Source organism: Pituophis catenifer, unplaced genomic scaffold (genome assembly GCF_029215685.1).
Source record: "Pituophis catenifer annectens isolate HBS135680 unplaced genomic scaffold, rPitCat1.0.hap2 SCAF_7, whole genome shotgun sequence".
Taxonomy (NCBI): Eukaryota; Metazoa; Chordata; class Lepidosauria; order Squamata; family Colubridae; genus Pituophis; species Pituophis catenifer.
This window is the reverse complement of record NW_027256887.1, coordinates 2976612-2997001: the sequence shown is the minus strand read 5'-3', so window position 1 is coordinate 2997001 and position 20390 is coordinate 2976612. Positions and strand designations below refer to the sequence as shown.

General features: G+C 41.4%; 1 protein-coding gene across 4 annotated transcripts in view; it reads right to left on the bottom strand.

Annotated features, from left to right (window-relative positions):
* The window catches only part of CACNA2D1 (calcium voltage-gated channel auxiliary subunit alpha2delta 1), a 125340-nt gene that overhangs the window by 12309 nt on the left and 92641 nt on the right, over positions 1-20390 (bottom strand). For 2 of the 4 annotated variants that reach the window (XM_070947419.1, XM_070947418.1), the window contains one exon: positions 19780-19836. In XM_070947419.1, the coding sequence (XP_070803520.1) occupies positions 19780-19836 (57 nt within the window). Of the gene's footprint in view, positions 1-8595; positions 19837-20390 lie in introns of those variants that run through there. The other 2 variants (XM_070947420.1, XM_070947421.1) reach the window with 1 other exon arrangement.

The following is a 20390-nucleotide window of genomic DNA, read 5'->3' as shown; positions in this document are numbered from 1 at the left end:
CTCCGGGACAAAACGAATAACATATTTAATTGAAATAAAATGTGATTTAAATGGACTTATTTATTTTTTGGATTTCTGTTACCCGTATTTTTTTTTACAGCTTCGGTGTACGAAGAGGAGAGCTTGACTGTTTGAAATAAATTGGTCAGGCTTTCAATGACATTGACTATCTCCATTGCACTGATAGGCAGTTTATAATTGCTTAACGCATTATAAGCCGCCCTGAGTCTCCGGAGAAGGGCGGCATATAAATCGAACCAATAAATAAAATAAAATAAATAATTAGGAAGTGAATATCTATCTATCATCTATCGATCTATCATCTGTCTATCATCTATCTATACCTCTCTCTCTCTCTCTCTCTCTCTCTCTCTCTCTCTCATCTGTCTATCTATCTATCTATCTATCATCTATCTATCTATCTGTCATCTATCTATCTTCTATCATCTCTCTCTCTCTCTCATCTGTCTATCTATCTATCATCTATCTTCTATCATCTATCTATCTATCTATCTATCTATCTATCATCTATCTATCTATCTTCTATCATCTGTCTGTCTATCTATCTATCTATCTATCTATCTATCTATCTATCTATCTATCTATCTTCCATCATCTGTCTATCTATCTATCTATCTATCTATCTATCTATCTATCTATCTATCATCTGTCTATCATCTATCTATCACCTATCACCTATCTACAATCTATCTATCATCTATCCATCTATCCTCTGTCTGTCTGTCTGTCTGTCTGTCTGTCTGTCTGTCTGTCTGTCTGTCTGTCTATCTATCTATCTATCTATCTATCTATCTATCTATCTACCTATATATCTATCTATCCCTATCTCTCTCTCTCTCATCTGTCTGTCTGTCTGTCTGTCTGTCTGTCTGTCTGTCTGTCTGTCTGTCTGTCTGTCTATCTATCTATCTATCTATCTATCTATCTATTTATTTATCTATCTATAGTATCTACACTGTATAAACATACACACACACACACACACACACACACACACACACACTATCATACGTCCCTAAGATTATAGATTTGAAGTTACACTGACTTTTCAACTTGGTAGAGTAACACTTTTTGCTGTTTGCCTTGATTGCTTCATCAATGGATGAAATATATTCTTCATATTTATTTATTTTTATTTGTCACATTTTGGAGCTGTCTGTCTCCCTCACAAAGAGGCTCTGATAATATATGGTGTATATAATTAGAATTTAGGTATCTAGTCAGAAGCACATCCGCATTTTCAAATCACAGTGATATTTGTAACCGCGTGTTTAGATGTACAGATTTCTGTTCACTTTTGCTTTATGTAGATTACTTTTTAATGCTCCAATGTGTGTGGGTAAGATATTCAAATTTAATGGACTTTGTGCAGTGGTGGGATTCAAAAATTTTTTACTAGCTGTTCTATGGGCGTGGCTTGGTGGGCGTGGCTTGGTGGGCATGGCAGGTTACTGCAAAATCCCCATTTCCTCCCGATCAGCTGGGACTCGGGAGGCAGAGAATAGATGGGGGCGGGGCCAGTCAGAATTTTTACTACCGGTTCTCCGAACTACTCAAAATTTCCACTACAGGTTCTCCAGAACTGGTCAGAACCTGCTGAAACCCATCTCTTTGTGGATTTAGATTTAGTGGGTGGATTTAATGGATTTTGTGGACTTTGGAGAAAATATTGTGAAGGGCTTTTGCATAGGATCGATGCTGTCCCCACCTTGGAAGAGATGATAAATCAGAACATTAGATGGCTGGTGCTGATTGGCAGTGAGATTTCAGGTAAGGGCCAATGCAAAATATATTTCTCTTCCTGTGGTTTGACAGGCTGAGTAACGGGGTTTTTTTTCCCCCTGAGAACAATGCAGGAGTTTATTTGGCTTCTTGTAGCCGGAGCACAGAATTGAAAGTCCACCATATGGATTTTCTCTCTAGAGTAGAATGTCTCCACATCAGAAGACATGTCTCCGTGGTCTACTGGAGGCCAAGCTTTTTGGAACTATTTAGCGGACGGGCTCAAGATCTATTGCTGGCCTAGGAGGATATAAATCAAGGAACTACACAGAGCAAAGGCTCAAGGAAATTATTTTGATAGCTGAGGCAGAAAATCCTTCCTCCTTGGCAGCCCAAATAATAAATATTAATAAACGTCAGATTGATACCACAACGGCTCTTTGCTTAAGGCGATCATGCTACCCAAAGGTGAAATCCAGCAGGTTCTGACAGGTTCTGGAGAACCGTTAGCGGAAATTTTGAGCAGTTCGGAGAACCAGCAAATACCACCTCTGGCTGGCCCCAGAGTGGGGTGGGAATGGAGATTTTGCAATATCCTTTCCCCAGGAGTGGGGAGGGAATGGGGATTTTGCAGCATCCTTCCCCTGCCACACCCATCAAGCCACGCCCACCAAGCCACACCCACGGAACCGGTAGTAAAAAAAAATGAATTTCACCACTGATGCTACCATATCATTTCTAGACTTCCACAGTCCACTCCATTCACTGCTCCAACTTGAAATTATCATGACTGCTTCAGAGCTTTTCTGGGCTGGCTTCCTCATTGACTTTGCTTATCAGAAAGTCACAAAAAGGTGATCATGTGATCCCAGGACACTGTGACTGTCATAAATATGAGCTCGTCACCAAGCATCTGAATTTTGATCACACAACACATGGGGATGTTGCAATGGTCGTAAGTGTGAAAAACGGTCCTATGTCACATATTTTAGTGCCAATTAGAATAGAATAACAGAGTTGGAAGGGACCTTGGAGGTCTTCTAGTCCAACCCCCTGCTTAGGCAGGAAACCCTACACCACTTCAGACAAATGGTTAACCAACATCTTCTTAAAAACTTCCAGTGTTGGAGCATTGACAACTTCTGGAGACAAGTTATTCCACTGATTAATTGTCCTCACTGTTGAGAAATTTCTCCTTAGTTCTAGGTTGCTTCTCTCCTTGATGAGTTTTCACCCGTTGCTTCTTGTCCTGCCTTCAGGTGCCTTGGAGAATAGCTTGACTCCCTCTTCTTTGTGGCAGCCCCTGAGATATTGGAACACTATCATGTCACCCCTTAATCCTTCTTTTCCTTAAACTAGATTGTAACTTTAAATGTCTATGGAGATTCTCACTCATCCAGGTCATCGTTGTCCCAAAGATGCTTTTTTTAACTGAACTTTCTTGGTTTTTCTCTGAAGATGTTTCGCTTCTCCTCCGAGAAGCTTCCTCAGCTCTGACTGAATGGTGGGGAATGGGACTTTGAATGGTCACTAAACAAACCGTTGTAAGTTGAGGACTACCTGTATAGATAAATCAGTTGTAAACTATTACAAATGCTACACAGAGGGATGTCCCAGGAAGATAGTCCAATGCTCTTATTCGGAGCTCCTTATCCACAGCACATCTGTACTTCATAGCATAGGATGTACAAAAGGCTATTTGTCAAAGCAAAGACGTCAAGATATGTCAAAACTATAGCACCAGACAAGGCAAGAGATCAGAAAACTGGCTGAGAATAGCACGCCTGCTGTTCTGGATTAGAAAGATGTTTTAGGAACCCGAAGAGCGTTTCGGAAATTGTCTCCTGTGTTTTAAATCAATACGTTTCCTTCTTTCGGTTGGGTGCCCACGATGCGAACGCTCCAGATCAATCAACTCAGAAATATTAATCTTGAAATGGAAAACCACAAGACAAAACACTGAGGAAGTCAACTGGGAAAAAAAAGAAACCATGCTGCTAATTTGGGTATTTTTTTACCCCCTCCTGCAGATGTTTTAGCCTCCACCATAGATCCTATATTAAATATATGTGGCCTTGACGATGTGCATGAGTTTGGTCGGTGAGGTTTGGCTGTCTGGAAAATAACCTTAAAAGAAAAAAAAAGGAGCCCACCCTGAATTTTCAGTAGACATCTGTCTAGATTCTTGAAGATTGCGTCTCTTCTCAGAGCTATAGAGTGCAGAGACGAGCAACAAAGATGATTAGGGGGCTGGAGGCTAGAAACATTTAAAGGACGGTTGCTGGAATTCAAATGTCTTCTGGAAATAATAAAGATACCTTTTGTGGAATCGTCAGCATTTCTGATCCCATGTCTACCAAGGTGGACACCAGATAGTACTTGAACCCTTCGATGAAAATGTAGTTCAGAAAAACACCCAGATGGACAATACTTTAGCACAGTTGAATAAAGTCTTTTTAGGTGGATACTTTTGAAGGTAGTTTAATGAAAAGAAGGACTAGGGGAGACATGATAGCAGTCTTCCAATATCTCAGGGGCTGCCACAAAGAAGAGAGAGTCAAGCTATTCTCCAATGCACCTGAGGGCAGGACAAAAAGCAACGGGTGGAAATTAATGAAGGAGAGAAGCAACTTAGGACTAAGGAGAAATTTCCTGACAGTGAGAACAATGAATCAATGGAACAACTTGCCTCCAGAAGCTGTAAATGCTCCAACACTGGAAGTTTTTAAGAAGAGATTGGACAACCATTTGTCTGAAATGGTTCAAGGGATTCCTGCCTAAGCAGGGGGTTGGACTAGAAGACCTCCAAGGTCCCTTCCAACTCTATTGTTCTATTCTGTTCTGTTCTGTTCTGTTCTGTTCTGTTCTGTTCTGTTCTGTTCTGTTCTGTTCTACTCTACTCTACTCTACTCTACTCTACTCTACTCTACTCTACTCTACTCTACTCTATTCTGTTATCATAACCAGATGCTCCTAGTCATTGATTTCCAGATATACTGGCTATGGCTTTGATCATCCACTTAATATCTATCTAGGGTTTTGCTTGAATAATATTGTCAACTAAAATTGGGTGGAACATGCCTTGACAATAAATAAGGAGGGAGTAGAGCATTCAAAGTTAATACGCGTCTTATGGAGAGCAATTGAAGCTTACATGAATTCAATGAGAATTCTCAGTTGGCATTGGCTAAAGAGCGTGCAATTGCGATAGAGAATTCATTTTACACTGGGACCCCAATCATTTCCATGGGCCGAGGGCTTATCTCCCCTCTCCCCACCCACCCCTTTTTTTTAACTGAAGGTGTAAGAATCTTGAAAGCTGTTGTAAAAGTTCAATTGCTCCAGGGAAGCGTGGTTTTACAATTTGGTAATGCACTTAAAAAGGGTTGTTTCAAAAAAAAAAAAAAAATCTATCCAGCAAAAGCGAATAGGAGCCAGGTATCAATTTTGCATGACTCAAAAGGTCTTCTGGAAATAATAAAGATATCTTTTGTGGAATCGTCAGCATTCCCATTTCTACTGAGGTGAGTGGCAGATAGAACTTGAACTTGTTCCTGCAACCGTTCTTCATATGTTTTAGCCTCCAGTCATCCTCTAATCATCTTGGTTGCTCTTCTCTGCACTCTTTCTAGAGTCTCAACATCTTTTTTTTACATCGGGGCAACCAAAACTGGTTGCCACGATGTTGGATGAGTTAGATGAGAAGATGAGAAGTTGGATGAGAAGATCTCCAGAGTCCCTTCCAACTCTGTTATTCTGACATAATTGTAATTGACAACAACACCAGTTGGGTGAACCGGTAGTGGCGACCCGTGGATGAAGGTGGGCCTGTCCACCCGCCCCAGCGCTATGCCATCCTATTTAGCCACGTTTTCTAAGCCACGTGCATGTGTGTGCAAGCTGTGCATGTGAGTAAAGCATATGTGTGGAAGGCTGCACAGATGTGCGGAAGGCGCACACATGTGTGGAAGGCGAGCACACGAGTGAAGTGAGCATGTGCGCACGCTCACATTTTCGGCGCGCAGCGAAAAGGTGGTAAAATTATGTGAAACCCACTTCTGAGCAACACAGTGTATCCTGTTTAATGTGGGGCAACCCCTTTCATTTCAGTAGATCTGGGAAAAAAACTAGAGAGTGCTGTAGGACACTATGGGGCAGTACATAAGTCTAAACCAGAAGTCAGCAATCTGTGGCTCTGGAGCCACATGTGGCTCTTTCACCCCTCTGCTGCGGCTCCCTGTTGCTCAAAATATATGAGTCACAACCGCCAATTTATTGAGCCTTTCAACCCCCGGTAGGCCAACCATGGATAAATCCAAGAAAAGAAAAGTTTCAGAAGAAAACAGAACGTTTAATTCAACTACATCTGCTAGTTTTGTGGTCGCTCAAGAAATAGTCAGGCACGGGAAGGGTTTTGTGGCTCCCGGTGTTTTCTTTTCTGTGGGAAATGGGTCCAAATGGCTCTCTGAGTGTTTAAGGTTGCCGGCCCCTTGTCTAAACGCTATTGCTATCTTTTTTTAAAAGACAAAGGGATTTCACAATCCACAGACAAGCCATTGATTCAAAGGATAAACTTTTATTCTGAATATACAGTTTATTCCACAATAATCCAACACAACAGGTTTTTTTTTTTAAGATTATAAATTATTATTTTTTTTTATCACAGTATTATACAAATTTTTACAAAACAATTCGCTTTATGCCTCATTTCAGCCTTTTTAAATTCACAAAAAAAGTAGCGTTGAAAGGGAAGAAAGACTGATCTGTCCATTCAGCAGCACTGAAGAGAATGGGGGGGAGGGCCCGGGTCATAGGTTAACTTCCCCCCCACCCCAGTACAAACCACTCCAAATCATGATTGAAACATCCACTCTGGTATTCGGAAGGTCAATTAGACTTGTCGCAACTCAACTGCGAGTCCAGATAGGATTTGGACCAAAGGGTATCGCTTGATCTCAAACCAAAATATCTCTCTGTGGTGTGAACTCCAGTTTTCTAGAATAGGTCCAAAGGTTGATGAACAAACTATTAGTTAATTAGGGTTACCATGAAGCACAAGTGTCCACTTGTCAAACCCCACCCTTCTGTTTACAATACTCTAACGCTGATATTAACAATATTAAACAATGCAATATGACAACGTGTGGGGTGGGGAGTAGCAACCCACAGATAGGACCCTGTTTTAAGGAATGGTATTAAGGGGCCTGTCCTTTCTGGAGAACAATTGTCCCAAATACAAACCAAAGGAGGAATTCTAGATCATCGACATTTGAATTTGTATCGTTCTCCTTCAATTTTGCAAAACGCAGAGGACGGACTCCAAGTAACAGCTACACAAATGGTGTCAATTCAGACCCAAGGTCATTTTTTTTCTCTCTCATGGGTCTCTCCCCTCCCCACACCCCACAAGGGGTGAGGGACGGGCCTGGTGGTGAAAACGATGTCAGTTATGAAATCTCCATCATTTGCACTATGACACCAGAACAACATACAATATCACCGTGGCTTCTAGATGATACCAATCCTTTGGCTTCCCGAGGCCCCGCCCCCTTTCTTTAATTTTCCTTCGGAATTTTCCTTTCGGAATTTGACCCCAGGAGTTCGAAATCGTATCCCTTGCTTGGAATTATGTCAATACATTCAGCAGAAAGCTTATAATTCAGAGGAAAGAAACCACGACAGAGGGACGCCTTTGGTGGAACCAAGGAAGATAATAAGCTCAGCATCTTGAAGGGACATCTCAACAATTGCCTCATCCTTCCTGCCATGTCCATTCCGTGAATTTAGAGTGGAGAAAGCCTCTCTCACACACACAGAGGGTTCAAGACCCCCATTTTGAAGACTGTTACGCAGCTGTCGTTCTTTTTTTAAAAAAAAAACCATGCTTACATCTGATCCATGGAGTCTTTTAGAAGATTTCCATGGTGACCAACCAGATGTTAAGGGCAGGACCAGTTTGTGTGCTGAAACACCTGGACAGAGGACCCAAAATCCTTTCAGCCTGGGGACGGCCACCTTGACTCAGAAGGACGTGGAGGAGGATGGGTTCCCACCACGCTGAAAATCCCATGGAGGGTTTTGCGTCCCTTTTAACGAATACTGCAGACTTCAAAAGAGCAAGTAACACTTAGGTTGCGAAGGTCACTTAAAATGGGGCACTGCGTATTTTGAGCGCAGCAAGGCCAGTAAAAGAAATCCCGTAAGAAAACTTACAAACGACAGCAATACTGATTTTTCTCGTCAAGTTTCAGCAAGAAAAAGCCTCAAAAAACATCGAAAGGGATGATACTAAAATTGTTCAAGATAACAAGGCCTAAAAACCTTCTCAATCAGACTTCGGGGAAATATATGTCATGTTAAAAACTTGATACAAATATGGACCACACTTCATGGTTTGGCAGTAATGCTGGTTGTGTTGCAATGAGAGATGGGATGGAGGGGGAGAAGGAAAGAACTAAGCCATTTAATCATCCAGCTGTTTTGCTTTTTCTCAAAAGAAACCCCCCCCCCACACATACCCAGAGCAGAGATGATTTAGTTGTCAGATAAGAAGCATTCCAGGCTTATTATAAAAATGGAAACGGTTGGACCAACTTCTCTACGTCCCGTGAAATAGCCAGAAGTTGTAAAACAAGGAGCAACTCTGTTACATGTGTTGTTGTTCTTTTAACAGCATAACTATTTTTAACAGTAAATCCAATTACACTATGAGAAGGAATGATTAAACCCAAGTCTAGTAAAACTCAAGAAAGAGAAAAGAAAAGGAAGGAGGGAAGGAGGTAGGGAGGGGGAGGTGGGAGGTAAGAGTCAACAAAGGTGAAGGGAGGAGGGAGGGAGGGAGGGAGGGAGGGAGGGAGGAAGAAGAAGAAAAGAAAGAAAAGAAAAGAAAAGAAAAGAAGGGAGGAAGGAAGGAAGAAGGAGGGAGGGAAGAGTCAACAAAGGTGAAGGAAGGAAGGGAGAGAGGGATGGATGGAGGAAGAAGAAAAGTAAGAAAAGAAAAGAAAAGAAAAGAAGAGAAGAGAAGAGAAGAGAAGAGAAGAGAAGAGAGGAAGGAAGGAAGGAAGGAAGGAAGGAAGGAAGGAAGGAAGGAAGGAAGGAAGGAAGGAAGGAAGGAAGGAAGGGGGAGGGAGGTAAGAGTCAACAAAGGTGAAGGGAGGAGGGAGGGAGGGAGGGAGGAAGAAGAAGAAAAGAAAGAAAAGAAAAGAAAAGAAGGGAGGAAGGAAGGAAGAGGGAGGGAGGGAAGAGTCAACAAAGGTGAAGGAAGGAAGGGAGAGAGGGATGGATGGAGGAAGAAGAAAAGTAAGAAAAGAAAAGAAAAGAAAAGAAAAGAAAAGAAGAGAAGAGAGGAAGGAAGGAAGGAAGGAAGGAAGGAAGGGGGAGGGAGGGAAGAGTCAACAAAGGTGAAGGGAGGAAGGAGGGAGGGAGGGAGACAGGGATAGATGGATGGATGAAGAAGAAAAGTAAAGTAAAGAAAAGAAAAGAAAAGAAAAGAAAAGAAGGGAGGGAGGGAGGGAGGGAGGGAGGGAGGGAAGGAGGAAGGAAATGTCCAATGAGTAAGATACAGTAATTCATTTTATCTCGCCAACTATTTCTATGACTTGTGCTAGTACTACCGCTTTGCTAAAGGGGTCGACGGTATGCTAACCTTCTCACAACAAAACAATTAAGGACATGTTTCAAACATTCAACTGGATACTAATTTCAAATTCGAGATACCCCAGATTAGAAATGCTCCATCTCCAGAATGGGACAGCTTCTTTCAAAAGCAAAACGAACCTTTTTCCAATCATTTTGGAATTTGGAAGCGTTTGAATTTCAAACGCTTCCAGAATGAACGAAGATGGGGCGCTTCACCTCACAACGCAAAAGAGGATTAGTATTATTATTATTATTTTTGGGGTGGGGGAATTACAAAAGCATTTTGGATTCAAAACGGGACGTTTTGAATGCCAATTGCTGGAAGGTTTCAAAAAACAGGCCGGACAATCGTTTGACCAGGGTAGGAAAAAGTCTCCTGTCTTAAACAAGGGGGGGGGGGTGGATTAAAGGGCTAACTCACTGCTTGCCCATTTCTGATCCCAAACCCAGGAAACAGTGATGCCTGACAGCAGAGGAACGGTGAGAAGTTTAAGAAGAAAAAGAAGAAGAAGAAGAAGAGAAGACCAGGGGAACTGCAGCGACTCAGACTCACCTCCCTGAAGAGAAACACAACACCCCCAAAGAGGACAATAAAAAGAGAGGATTGTCGCAGATGCCAGCCAGGCGGAAAATGTGATTTGTGTAGATGACCAGGCTGAGGATGTTAAGGGCAGGACCAGTTTGTGTGCTGAAAAACCTGGACACAGGGCCCCAAATCCTTTCCACTTGGAGAAGGCTACCCTGACTCAGAAGGATGTGAAGGAAACACAGTTCCTACCACACTTAAGATCCCACGGAAGAGAAAAGGACCCCCTTTTGCATCCTTTTAATGAATACTGAAGAGTTCAAAAGAGCAAGTAACACTTAAGTTGCAAAAGTCACTCAAAATGGGACCGTATTTGAGTGCAGCGAGGCCAGTAAAAGGAACCCTGTAGGAAAACTTACAAATGAGAGGAATACTGGTTTTTCTCGTCAAGTTTCAGGCAGAAAGCCTTAAGCGTTAGAAACATCGAAAGGGATAATAAAATTGATTTTTTTAAAAAAACCCACAACAACCCTGGGGAAATTGGAGAAGGTGAATCAGCCTGAGTTGTTACAGCAGAAAATGGCAGTTAATATGTATTCCACCTCTGTGAGAAGTGAAGGGGATAAGTTTGATTTGTATTCATTCTGGATTTCTTCCGAGTGAAGATGACGTTGTAGAAATATCAGATGTGTGAGTTGAGGCGAGGACATCAGTCTTTGTCGACTGATGCCTGCACTTTTCTTTTTTTAACCAATCCTATTCTATCTTAGAACGATGGAGGGCAAAAGAAGAAGGGGACGGCAGAGAACGAGGTGGCTGGATGGACTCACTGAAGCAGTAGGCGTGAGCTTCAATGGACTCCAGGGGATGATAGAGGACAGGAAGGCCTGGAGGAACGTGGTCCATGGAGTCGCAATGGGTCGGACATGACTTCGCAATTAATAACGACAATTCTATCTTAAGTGGCTGTCGTGGATTCATCGGAAGGCTGAATCCAGGCAAAAGAGAGAAAGACATAGAGAGATTCTTGCAGAGGTCTTCAAACTTGGCAGTTTTAAGACTTGTGGGCTTCAACTCCCAGAATTCTCCAGCCAGCAGCTGGCTGGAGAATTCTGGGAGTTAAAGTCCACAAGTCTTAAAGCTGCCAAGTTTGGGGACCCTGATTTAAAGGATATGGACACCTCAGAGACATTGATCTGAAGAGAGGTTTTGGATTGGTGGACTCAGAATAACAAAGTTGGAAGGGACCTTGGAGGTCTTCTAGTCCATCCTCCTGCTCAGGCAGGAAACCCTACACCATTTCAGACAAATCGTTGTCCAGTCTCTTCTTAAAAAACTCCAGTGATGGAGCACCCACAACTTCTGGAGGCAAGTCGTTTCAATGATCAGGAAGTTTCTCCTTAGTTCTAGGTTGTCCCTCTCCTTACGTAGCTTCCATCCATGATTTCTTGACCTGCTGATGGACCATTTGTTGTAAAAAAAAAAAAAAAAAAACAAGGGAATGGCATGAACTCAGAAAGGAGGGAGGAAGTGTGTAGTTTGAAGATCCCAGAAGAGGTCGAGGATATGTTCGATGAATTGGATGGAAAAAAAGTTCTGCGATGTGAAAAGAGTTACAACTCAACGCGCTACAGTCCATTCTAGAGATGGAAGAGGTGGAGGGAGTCATTCTGATCATTTCAGCAACCACCGTCCATGAAATAACAGAAGAAACGCACCACCTGGAAGAACAGAATAAATGTCTCATTGTCGAAAATTTGTCTTCTCGAGTCAGCCGGTGGGATTGCAAAGACTTCATGAGACAAGCTGAGAAAGGAATATTTGTAGATGCACACCAACCCAAACTAAATGAAGGGGTGGTTGGCTCCCACAGCAGGAGATCTTCAAGATCCCATAACTGTTCTTCAAGATCCCTTAACCAGAAGATGCATGTCTTACATCAGGTGAAGGAGCTATAGCAAATCACAATATTCGTCGATCTCCTGCTCCTGAAAAAATCAGAACTGTGCTTCCTTCAGTAGGTCAAAGTCTCCTGCTTCTGTGAATCACCAGAGATCATGTTCAAGGTCAAGATCTGTAGATAGCAGCCACTGAATTGTACTGGTTACACCTTGGAACTTTTGCTAATAGTTGTGATAAGATTGTGACTTCTGGGAAAGCGGGATTGAACCAGGAGAGGGAACCTGGTTAAATATGGACCATCAGAAAGTTACTCAACTAATCGGATTCTCTTTTTTGATATCTTTTTCTTGCTCACTTTTACTTCAATGTATCAAATGTAGAAAATATCAGATGTCTATTAAAGGCACATCAGTGACCTTCTAGTAACTAAGCCAGAAATTTGGAGAAGACTTTTAGGAAAACGTTTATCGTTTGATTGACATTCAGAAAAACAGGTATTTCTTTCAGGAAAGAGAACATCAGACTTTGCAAAGAAATGTCTGATTTTTCCGTGTTAGTTCTGCGCACTTTTAGATGTAACCCTAAACCAAATTTGACACAGGGAAAACCTCAGTGAAACAAAGCAGAGTTGAAAAATTTGGCATTACGTATTTTGGGGGGCAGGAGGCTGACTGTATATGAATAATGTGTAAGGCATTTGGAATAGAAGAAGAACATAGAACGTAGACTCCAAGGCTGGAAGGAACCTTGGAGGTCTTCTAGTTCAACCTCCTGCTGAAGACTGGAAACTTTATATCACCCCAATCAAACAGTTGTCCAAACTTATTGTTGAAAACCTCCAGCAATTTGAATTCAAAACACTCCATTTTGTATCCAAAATGCTTTTGGGTTATTTAAAAAAAAATGTTTTTTGAACACTTCTGAATCTCTTTTGAGGGCAACCAGGAATTGTTGATGTGTCCAATGGACACTCAGCTCTTTCTGGAATTGCTCATCCTTTCTTTTAAAAAATTCATCTCGAAATGCCCTTATTTCTGCTTCTATCACCATGCAAGCGACTTAAACAGTTATTGTCAGCAACACAAAGCATGAAACCTAACCTCAAAACCAACGCAATTTAAATAGGTATCGATATTTTGAAGACAGGTAGAATCAGTCAACTGTAGAACACTCCGGTGAAAGAGATAATTTTGCTTTTTTTCCCCACTCTTAAACAAGGATGGGATTCTACTGGTTCGGGGCGAACCGGTAGCTCCGACGATCAGCTGGGAGCCAACCGGTTTGCTCTGATGATCAGGTTGGTCCACCCGTCCCTGCGCTTTACTGATCTATATCTTTTCAGCTGATTCACGCGTCAGAACGGATTGCCGTGCCTCAGCTGTGTTACTCCCCAGCAGTAACGCGGAAGGTAAGTTTTCGGAAAACTGCACGCACACAGAGTGAAGTACACAATCATCGAACCAATTGTTAAACTGGCAGGATCCCACCACTGCTTTTAAATACGAAGAATGAAGGTCAAACAGAGGGGGAATTCTAAAGGATGAGAGCCAACACCCCATTATCCTGCAATCCTACAATGTTTGGGAGAGAATTTTGGGGGTCACAGGGGTGGAAAACTCTGAAAAAGGACTCCAATCTTGCAAGGGGGATATCCAACCACAGATCTTTCCTCTCAGCCCCCAGAGAAACCTTCTCTCTCTCTCTCTCTCTCTCTGACATTAGAGCTCTGATGTCATAAATGGCCAAAAGTAGATGCTTCCTAAATATGGCAAGAAAAAGGTCTAAAGCCATGAGAAACTGAACTTCTAGGACCAGAGACACTTCTCCAAAATTAGCTTCTAATTTAGGGTCAAAACCTGGATTCTGCAGAGGTTAATTCACTCCTACGGGAAATCCAACTTTTTTTTTTTTAAAGTGAAATCCCGTTCTTCTTTTCTTTTTGCCCAACCCAAAAAAATAATAATAAGTGGCAGGGTCTAAATAGTTTGGAGACTTCTGACATTGGGAATCCTTAACGAATGAGGTAGGGCTGCTCATCGTATGCCAAGTCTTAAGGAAAACTTCCACCATATTTCTGGCCAAGTAGAAAAAGGGGATGACTTTAGAGCAATAGAAAGGGAATTCGTAAAACACTTTAAAACTTCGTTCAGGCTTTATACTGGAGTCTCTCTTCTGCCAACGTTGTTCAAGTTACTTCTTCCTCCAGCCAAATATGACATATCCCAGGAGAAAAAGCTTCAAGTCCAGGTTTCTAAGTGCTAGGCTAAAGTTTCCTTCAGCATGGGTGTCCTACCACTTTAAGTAAAAGCTTCTTGTTTCCTGATGCTACGGTAGTGGCCAAAATTATGAAAACCTTTTGGGAAAAGTGTATTTTCTAAAATTAGCTAATAACACTTTTTTTTTTTTTGAGTAGTACCATAAAATTATATTTCAATGGAAAGATAACTTAATCAAGAATGTAATGCAGTAACTTTTAGGAAGGATTTGCTATTAGAATAGCAGTTACAGTATAAAGAAGAAAAGTGAGACAGGTAGAAAAAAAATGAGATCTACAAAAATGATCACCATAGAAAAAAACGAGATATAGAAAAATGATCACCATGTCAGTTAATGCTTAGTTGGGTAATCTTTAGCATGATTTTTTTTTTTAATTAGATTTATATGCCGCCCTTCTCCGGAGACTCAGGGCGGCTTACAATGCGTTAAGCAATAGCCTTCATACTTTTGTATATTTTATACAAAGTCAGTTTATTGCCCCCACAAACTGGGTCCTCAATTTACCTACCTTAGAAAGGATGGAAGGCTGAGTCAACCTTGAGCCTGGGAAGATTCGAACATGCAATAATTGCAGACAGCTGAATGTTAATAACAGGCTTTTAGTCTGTTGAGCTATCCAGGCTCAACAGACTAAATTACGGCCTTACAATGTCTTTCCATGGAGTGAACCAAGTCTTTTAGTTCTGCAGCTGTTATCATGTGAAACCAAGATTGAATGATGGCTTCTATTAACTGGGTTTTATTGCTTCTGACTAACAAGTTTCTTTAGTCAGCTCCATGGATTTTCTATTGGGTTAAGGTCTGGGCTATTCTCAGGCCATTCCAGCAGTGGAATAGGATTATCTTGAGACTTCCCCCAAAAAAGTGGTGTTATTGGCCATCAAACCTCAAAACTATACTTTTCTCAAAAAGGTTTCCACAATTTTGGCCACTACTGTATGTTTTTATTTGGTTGCAATATGAGCCAGAATGAGGATCTGTGCTCACACGCACGGATAATATGCTACTCAGAGCTACTCAGGCAAGGATTTTCTGCAACTCTCCTATAGAATTTGATCCTGCAGAAATCCATGCATTCAAGCTGATATGGTTTTAACGATGTCATCTTGGAACATGCTGATCAGGAACTGCTCACATGGTAAGCAATACTGATGTTTTTCTAACAGCTGTACAGAATTCTGTCTGCAAAGCTGCCAGATCTGGGCTGCCGAACTCCATCTGACCACTAGGTGGCAGCAAAGAAGACAAAAAAACTCTTTAAGTCTACTTCCCCCTATATTACATGAACCTCACTGCATCTTCCAGCTATGCCTATATCTGTGGCTTCTTCCAGCATGGTGACTTACCACTTTAAGTAGAAGCTTCTTGCTTCCTGGTTAATACATATAATCTCTTTTTAATGACCCCATAAATCTGAGAGTCTGGGCAACTGAACGGAGCTGACTGTTTACTGGCCAGATGCCCTTCCTGTCTCCAATGAGGAGCTTTTGTTCAGCAGATATATTCTCATTGTGCCCAGAGAGAGAAATATCTGCCTCTACCTAGGATTGAACTCACAGCCTCCTGATTGTGAGGCGAGAGCTCCACCTCTAGGCCACCGCACCATTCCTGGTTCATGCTTATGCTACGCCTTTATTTATGAATTGACTTTGAAACACTCAACTTCCTGTTCCCATAAGAAGAATTAAGCTGTATTCTTTCCATCTTTGGAGAGAAAGAGGAGAAACCTGCCATGAAATTATCCTTTGCAAAGACTAGGAATTAATTAAGGCATTTTTTTTAAAAAAAAATAATTAATAATAATAGATGTAGATATTGTAACTGTAAGCATTATTTACAGGAAGTAGTTAGTAGCAGTACCTGAAAAGACGTTTTAACAAAAAGTAATCATCCGAAGAGGCTACAAGCTACCCAAATACAGATTGAATTGGTGGAAAGTCTCATTGGCGATGTTGCTCAGAGAAAGCGATTCTTTAAAAAAAAATTCTGCAAATTAAGGATGAGGACCAATATTTCGATTAAGGCAAACTCTATTGTTAAGTAAAAAATGAAGCAAGTGACTTGATCTGCAGTGCCGAGTTTTAAGGAATTGCCCTCCCGTTCCCGATCAGTTTATTTTTCATCGTGTGCGCTGCCCTGAGACAGATACACGCGAGACGGGCAGCTATATCAATTCAATAAATAAACTGTGGTCTCGCGGGATAAGACCACAAATAAATAAACCCAATAAATAAATAAAAATAACCAATCTGCTCTTTAACAGAAGCAAGCTGGATTTGACTCCCTTAATGCTAAATAAGCTGAATTATCTTCAATGAGAACAGAAGCGGTGAGACAATGAGGATAGAAGCAATGAAATATAGCACATTTCTGACTAATTTTTGGCAAGCATGATGTTCACTAAGACAGAGGTACTCAACTGCTGGGCCGTGGCCCATTGGGAACCGGTCCACCAAAGTGGCACACGAGTGTGCGAAGGTTCATTTGCACACATGTAGGATTTATTTTGTGTGCTTGAACCCATTCCCCCCTCTGCCGAAGTTACCGCCAGTAGTCCACAGAACCAAAAGGGTTGGGGACTCCTACACTAAGGTATGAAATGCCTGTCGTGAACTGTAGAGCTCCCACACCTGGACTGCCAAATATCCATGTAACCACTAGACACACAAAAGATTTAAGGTTTTCTGTGTCGTTTGGTTACCATTAGTCGTCATTCAGATTGTTGCCAGCCCATTCTGAGTTTTCTAGAAAAGAATCAAGTTGCAATCCGAATTATATTCATTCCATTCTATTAAGAGTATTTCTTTAGGATTGGGACACCTGCAAAAGCTCACTTTTTAAAAAGTAGAAAAATTAGGAGACCTCGCTTCATCATTCCTTCTTTAATCATCTCTTGAACTTAACAGCAATATATACAGCTTCACAATTCTTTTCCAGCTCTCTCTAAGTGGTTTACAGAGTCAGCCTCTTGCCCCCAACAATCTGAGTCCTCATTTTACCGATCTCAGAAGGATGAAAGGCTGAGTCAACCTTGAGCCTAGTGAGAGTTGAACTGCCATCTCGGCCAGTCACCAGAAATAGCCTGCAGTACTGCACTCTCACCACTGAGCTACCCCGGCTCATAACTTTAACTCGTAACTTTAATTCTAACTTCAATAACAAAGTTAGAAGAAGCTGAAGTGAGGAATGGGATAACTCGCCGCAGCCAACTCGCCGCATCGAACTCACCATCGGACAATTCAACAATTCAGTTTAAGTATTCAACATAATTAAAAGATGATTTTAATTTTTGTCATTCCCATTTTTGCATCCTTTCTTTAATGCGTCTGTTCCACACTTTCTTCGATATTAATATAACTCTTATCCCGCGGTGAGTTCGCCATGCCAAGTTGGCCGCAGTGAATTGTTTTAGATCCGCTAAAGTGAAAATGAGGAAATGAAGAAAATTCACTAGCGTGCTCAGCTAAAATCAGAAAATAAATGTAAGCGGACAAAGGAGGGGGAAAAAAAATTAAAAACCTGCCATTCGTGTATGACGAATACATTCTCAGAAATTCCTCAAAAATCTTTGGGTTCAACATCAGATGGAAGTCACTTGCCAGTGCAATGATATTTTATGGGGGTTTTCGTTACAAAGAATTGCGGTTTTTAGAAGAATTCCGCGATATCAAGAAAGCCAAACATTCATTGGTGAGTTTTAAAAGTCCTTGATGAAAATATTCTCTTCTCAGTCTACAATGTTCTGTACTCCAAGCTAATTCATTTACTCACTGGACTGATGATTGAGTTCAGGCTAAATCAGTATTTTTATTTCAAACCCAAGGGTCACTCTATGTTATAGGGATTCGTTTGGGTTTTCCAATTTTTTTCATTCAATTTTTTTTTTCCATTTTGCTATTTGTGATGTAAAGCAAAAGGTAAGACTCTGCATAATAATTGGGGATAATTTTGCTGGAAACAAGCAGTTATTATTATTATTTTAAACCCTGAAATAAATGCCTGTCAATCTGATTATAGTTGGACCTGTAAATAGTAATTCAGGTGAATGTTTTCATTTGTAAAACCCATTTTTCCCCCCCATTTGAGAAGATAATTAAATGTACCCTCCTCCGCTTTTCAGCTTTTACATTGCACAGTCGATTCAGATATCTGTTTAACAATATATAATTTAAGATTGAATTGCATCACACCGCAATATTTGGTTTCTCACACAACAGGAAAAGGAAAAAAAAATCACTCAAAACCTGTTCAATAAACTACACTCTACTGTCAAAAAAAAAGGGGGGGGGAATCTAGGAAAAACGAAACGAAATCTTGAACGAAATAGCAGCTTCGTCATCATGCAAAAAATTACCTTTGGAAACCAACGTTCAATATATTCACAAAAGACATTTGTATTCACAAACGTTGCGTCTTGAAAACTTTGGAGGACTTAGAAACCGGTAAGACAGTGCTTTGAGAAACAGGGATGTTCCATACAGACATTATTAACAGCTTGCACAACGAAGGACGGATCGTGGGATGAAGAGAGAAGTTTTCCTTTAAAAAACAAAAAAACCTACTCCATTTTGACATTGGTTGCTCGCCTTTTTTTCAGAACTTTGCATCCAGTTCATGAAGTTATGGAAGCTGATTCGTTTTCGGAAAACAAAGATGATCTGTTTATAAGGCATTTTACATCGTGGTGAAAAGTCTTCGCGGTGTCCAATTCAACGCTTGAGGTTCTCCAGATCTTTGACATCGAGCCCACCACTGCTTCCTAAATAAAAACGTTTTAGCTTTCTTCTTTTCCATTTTTTTTTAAAAAGTCCTTTTTTATTTTAAAACCAGTTGCCATCTTCCGACCATCATTTTAATTTTCCCCTACAACAACCCCCCCGAATATTTTAAATTCCTGGGGTTCGGAAACATTTTCAGGTGTGCTAACGCCGTTGCATTGATGGGCTTGAAGTTGGCAGTGGGAGCGATGGTTATGGAAGGAGGAAGAGAAGTCGTGACGAAGTCTCTGTGTTTCTAAATCACAGCATTGGTTTATGGTTGATTCGACACCGGCGAACCGGTGTGAAATGAAGTTGAGTTTGTATTCAAAGAAAGTTGAAAGCAGGCATATAAATAATCGGTATTCTAAACCAGAAGGCGAAGGAAATGGCAAATGTTGTTGTTGTATTTTTTCCCCTTTCCTTTACAAATCGGGCATTCCAATGTTTAAGGAGTGCAACCCACTCAAAACCGAGTTCGAACAAACAAACAGAAAACGGGGTGATCTTTTAAAGGGGAGCCCTTTTTTGTTTAACACGGAGTCTTCAAAAGCACACACACAAAAGAAGACTTTACCCCCAACCCTGAAACTCCACAGTAAAAGCGCATACAGAATTCGGTTCTGAATGGCCTGGATGATGAAGCATTCACACACACGTGTTAACAGATCTGACACACCAACATGCAGCCACGGTGGGTGCCTTCGAGCGCCTTTCCCCCCGAGAAGATTTTTTTTTTTTTCCGAGTCACTGGCGTCGCCATTGAATCTGCAGCCGGAGCAGATGGGGCCCCCTTTTTTTCCTTGAATGAAAATGGTGGGCTAACGTTTTGGCAGGATCTCAGTTGGTTTAGATTAGGTTTGGGGTTTCTCACGGTCATAACTGGCAGGGTCTGATGCCAGATAACATCCAGAGCAGGATAAACTGGATTCCTACCATAGACCAGAGTGATGGACTCAATCCAGAGACTCCACCACACTCGGCTGAATCATCCTGTAGGTGAGAGAGAGAGAGAGAGAGAAAGAGATTCATTTGAATTAGCTGAAACATCACTAGGCAGATGTTGACTTCTTTATGCAATAATCTTCTCACTGGGAACCCTTTTGTGCAATTTAGTCTCGCCGAGTGGGCCCATGTAACCATCAGGCTTCTGAACAGTCCCTAAATCCCCTAGAATTCCTGATGTTAGAGGAGCAAGTTACCCAATGCAGAACTTTCTTACCTGATGTACTCCTTTAGTGGTGACTTCCCAAATTCGCCTGTCATACCAGAAAGTCACCACCCAGTTTCTAATGACATTATTATGGACCATAGCGTGCCGGATCCCATCCCCCATCCTCCACTGTCTCTCTACTTTGTCCAAACTCATGTTCATTGTGTCGATGACCCTATCTAACCATTTCAATGCCCTGGATAGAAGGGAGTGAATTGCCAATGATCTTTTCTGCTGTCCTCACCACTCTCCTGCCGGAAGCAGGAATGCTTCCAAACCAGACAGTAATGCAATATGACAGGATGCTCTTGATCATCCCTCTATAGAAAGTGGA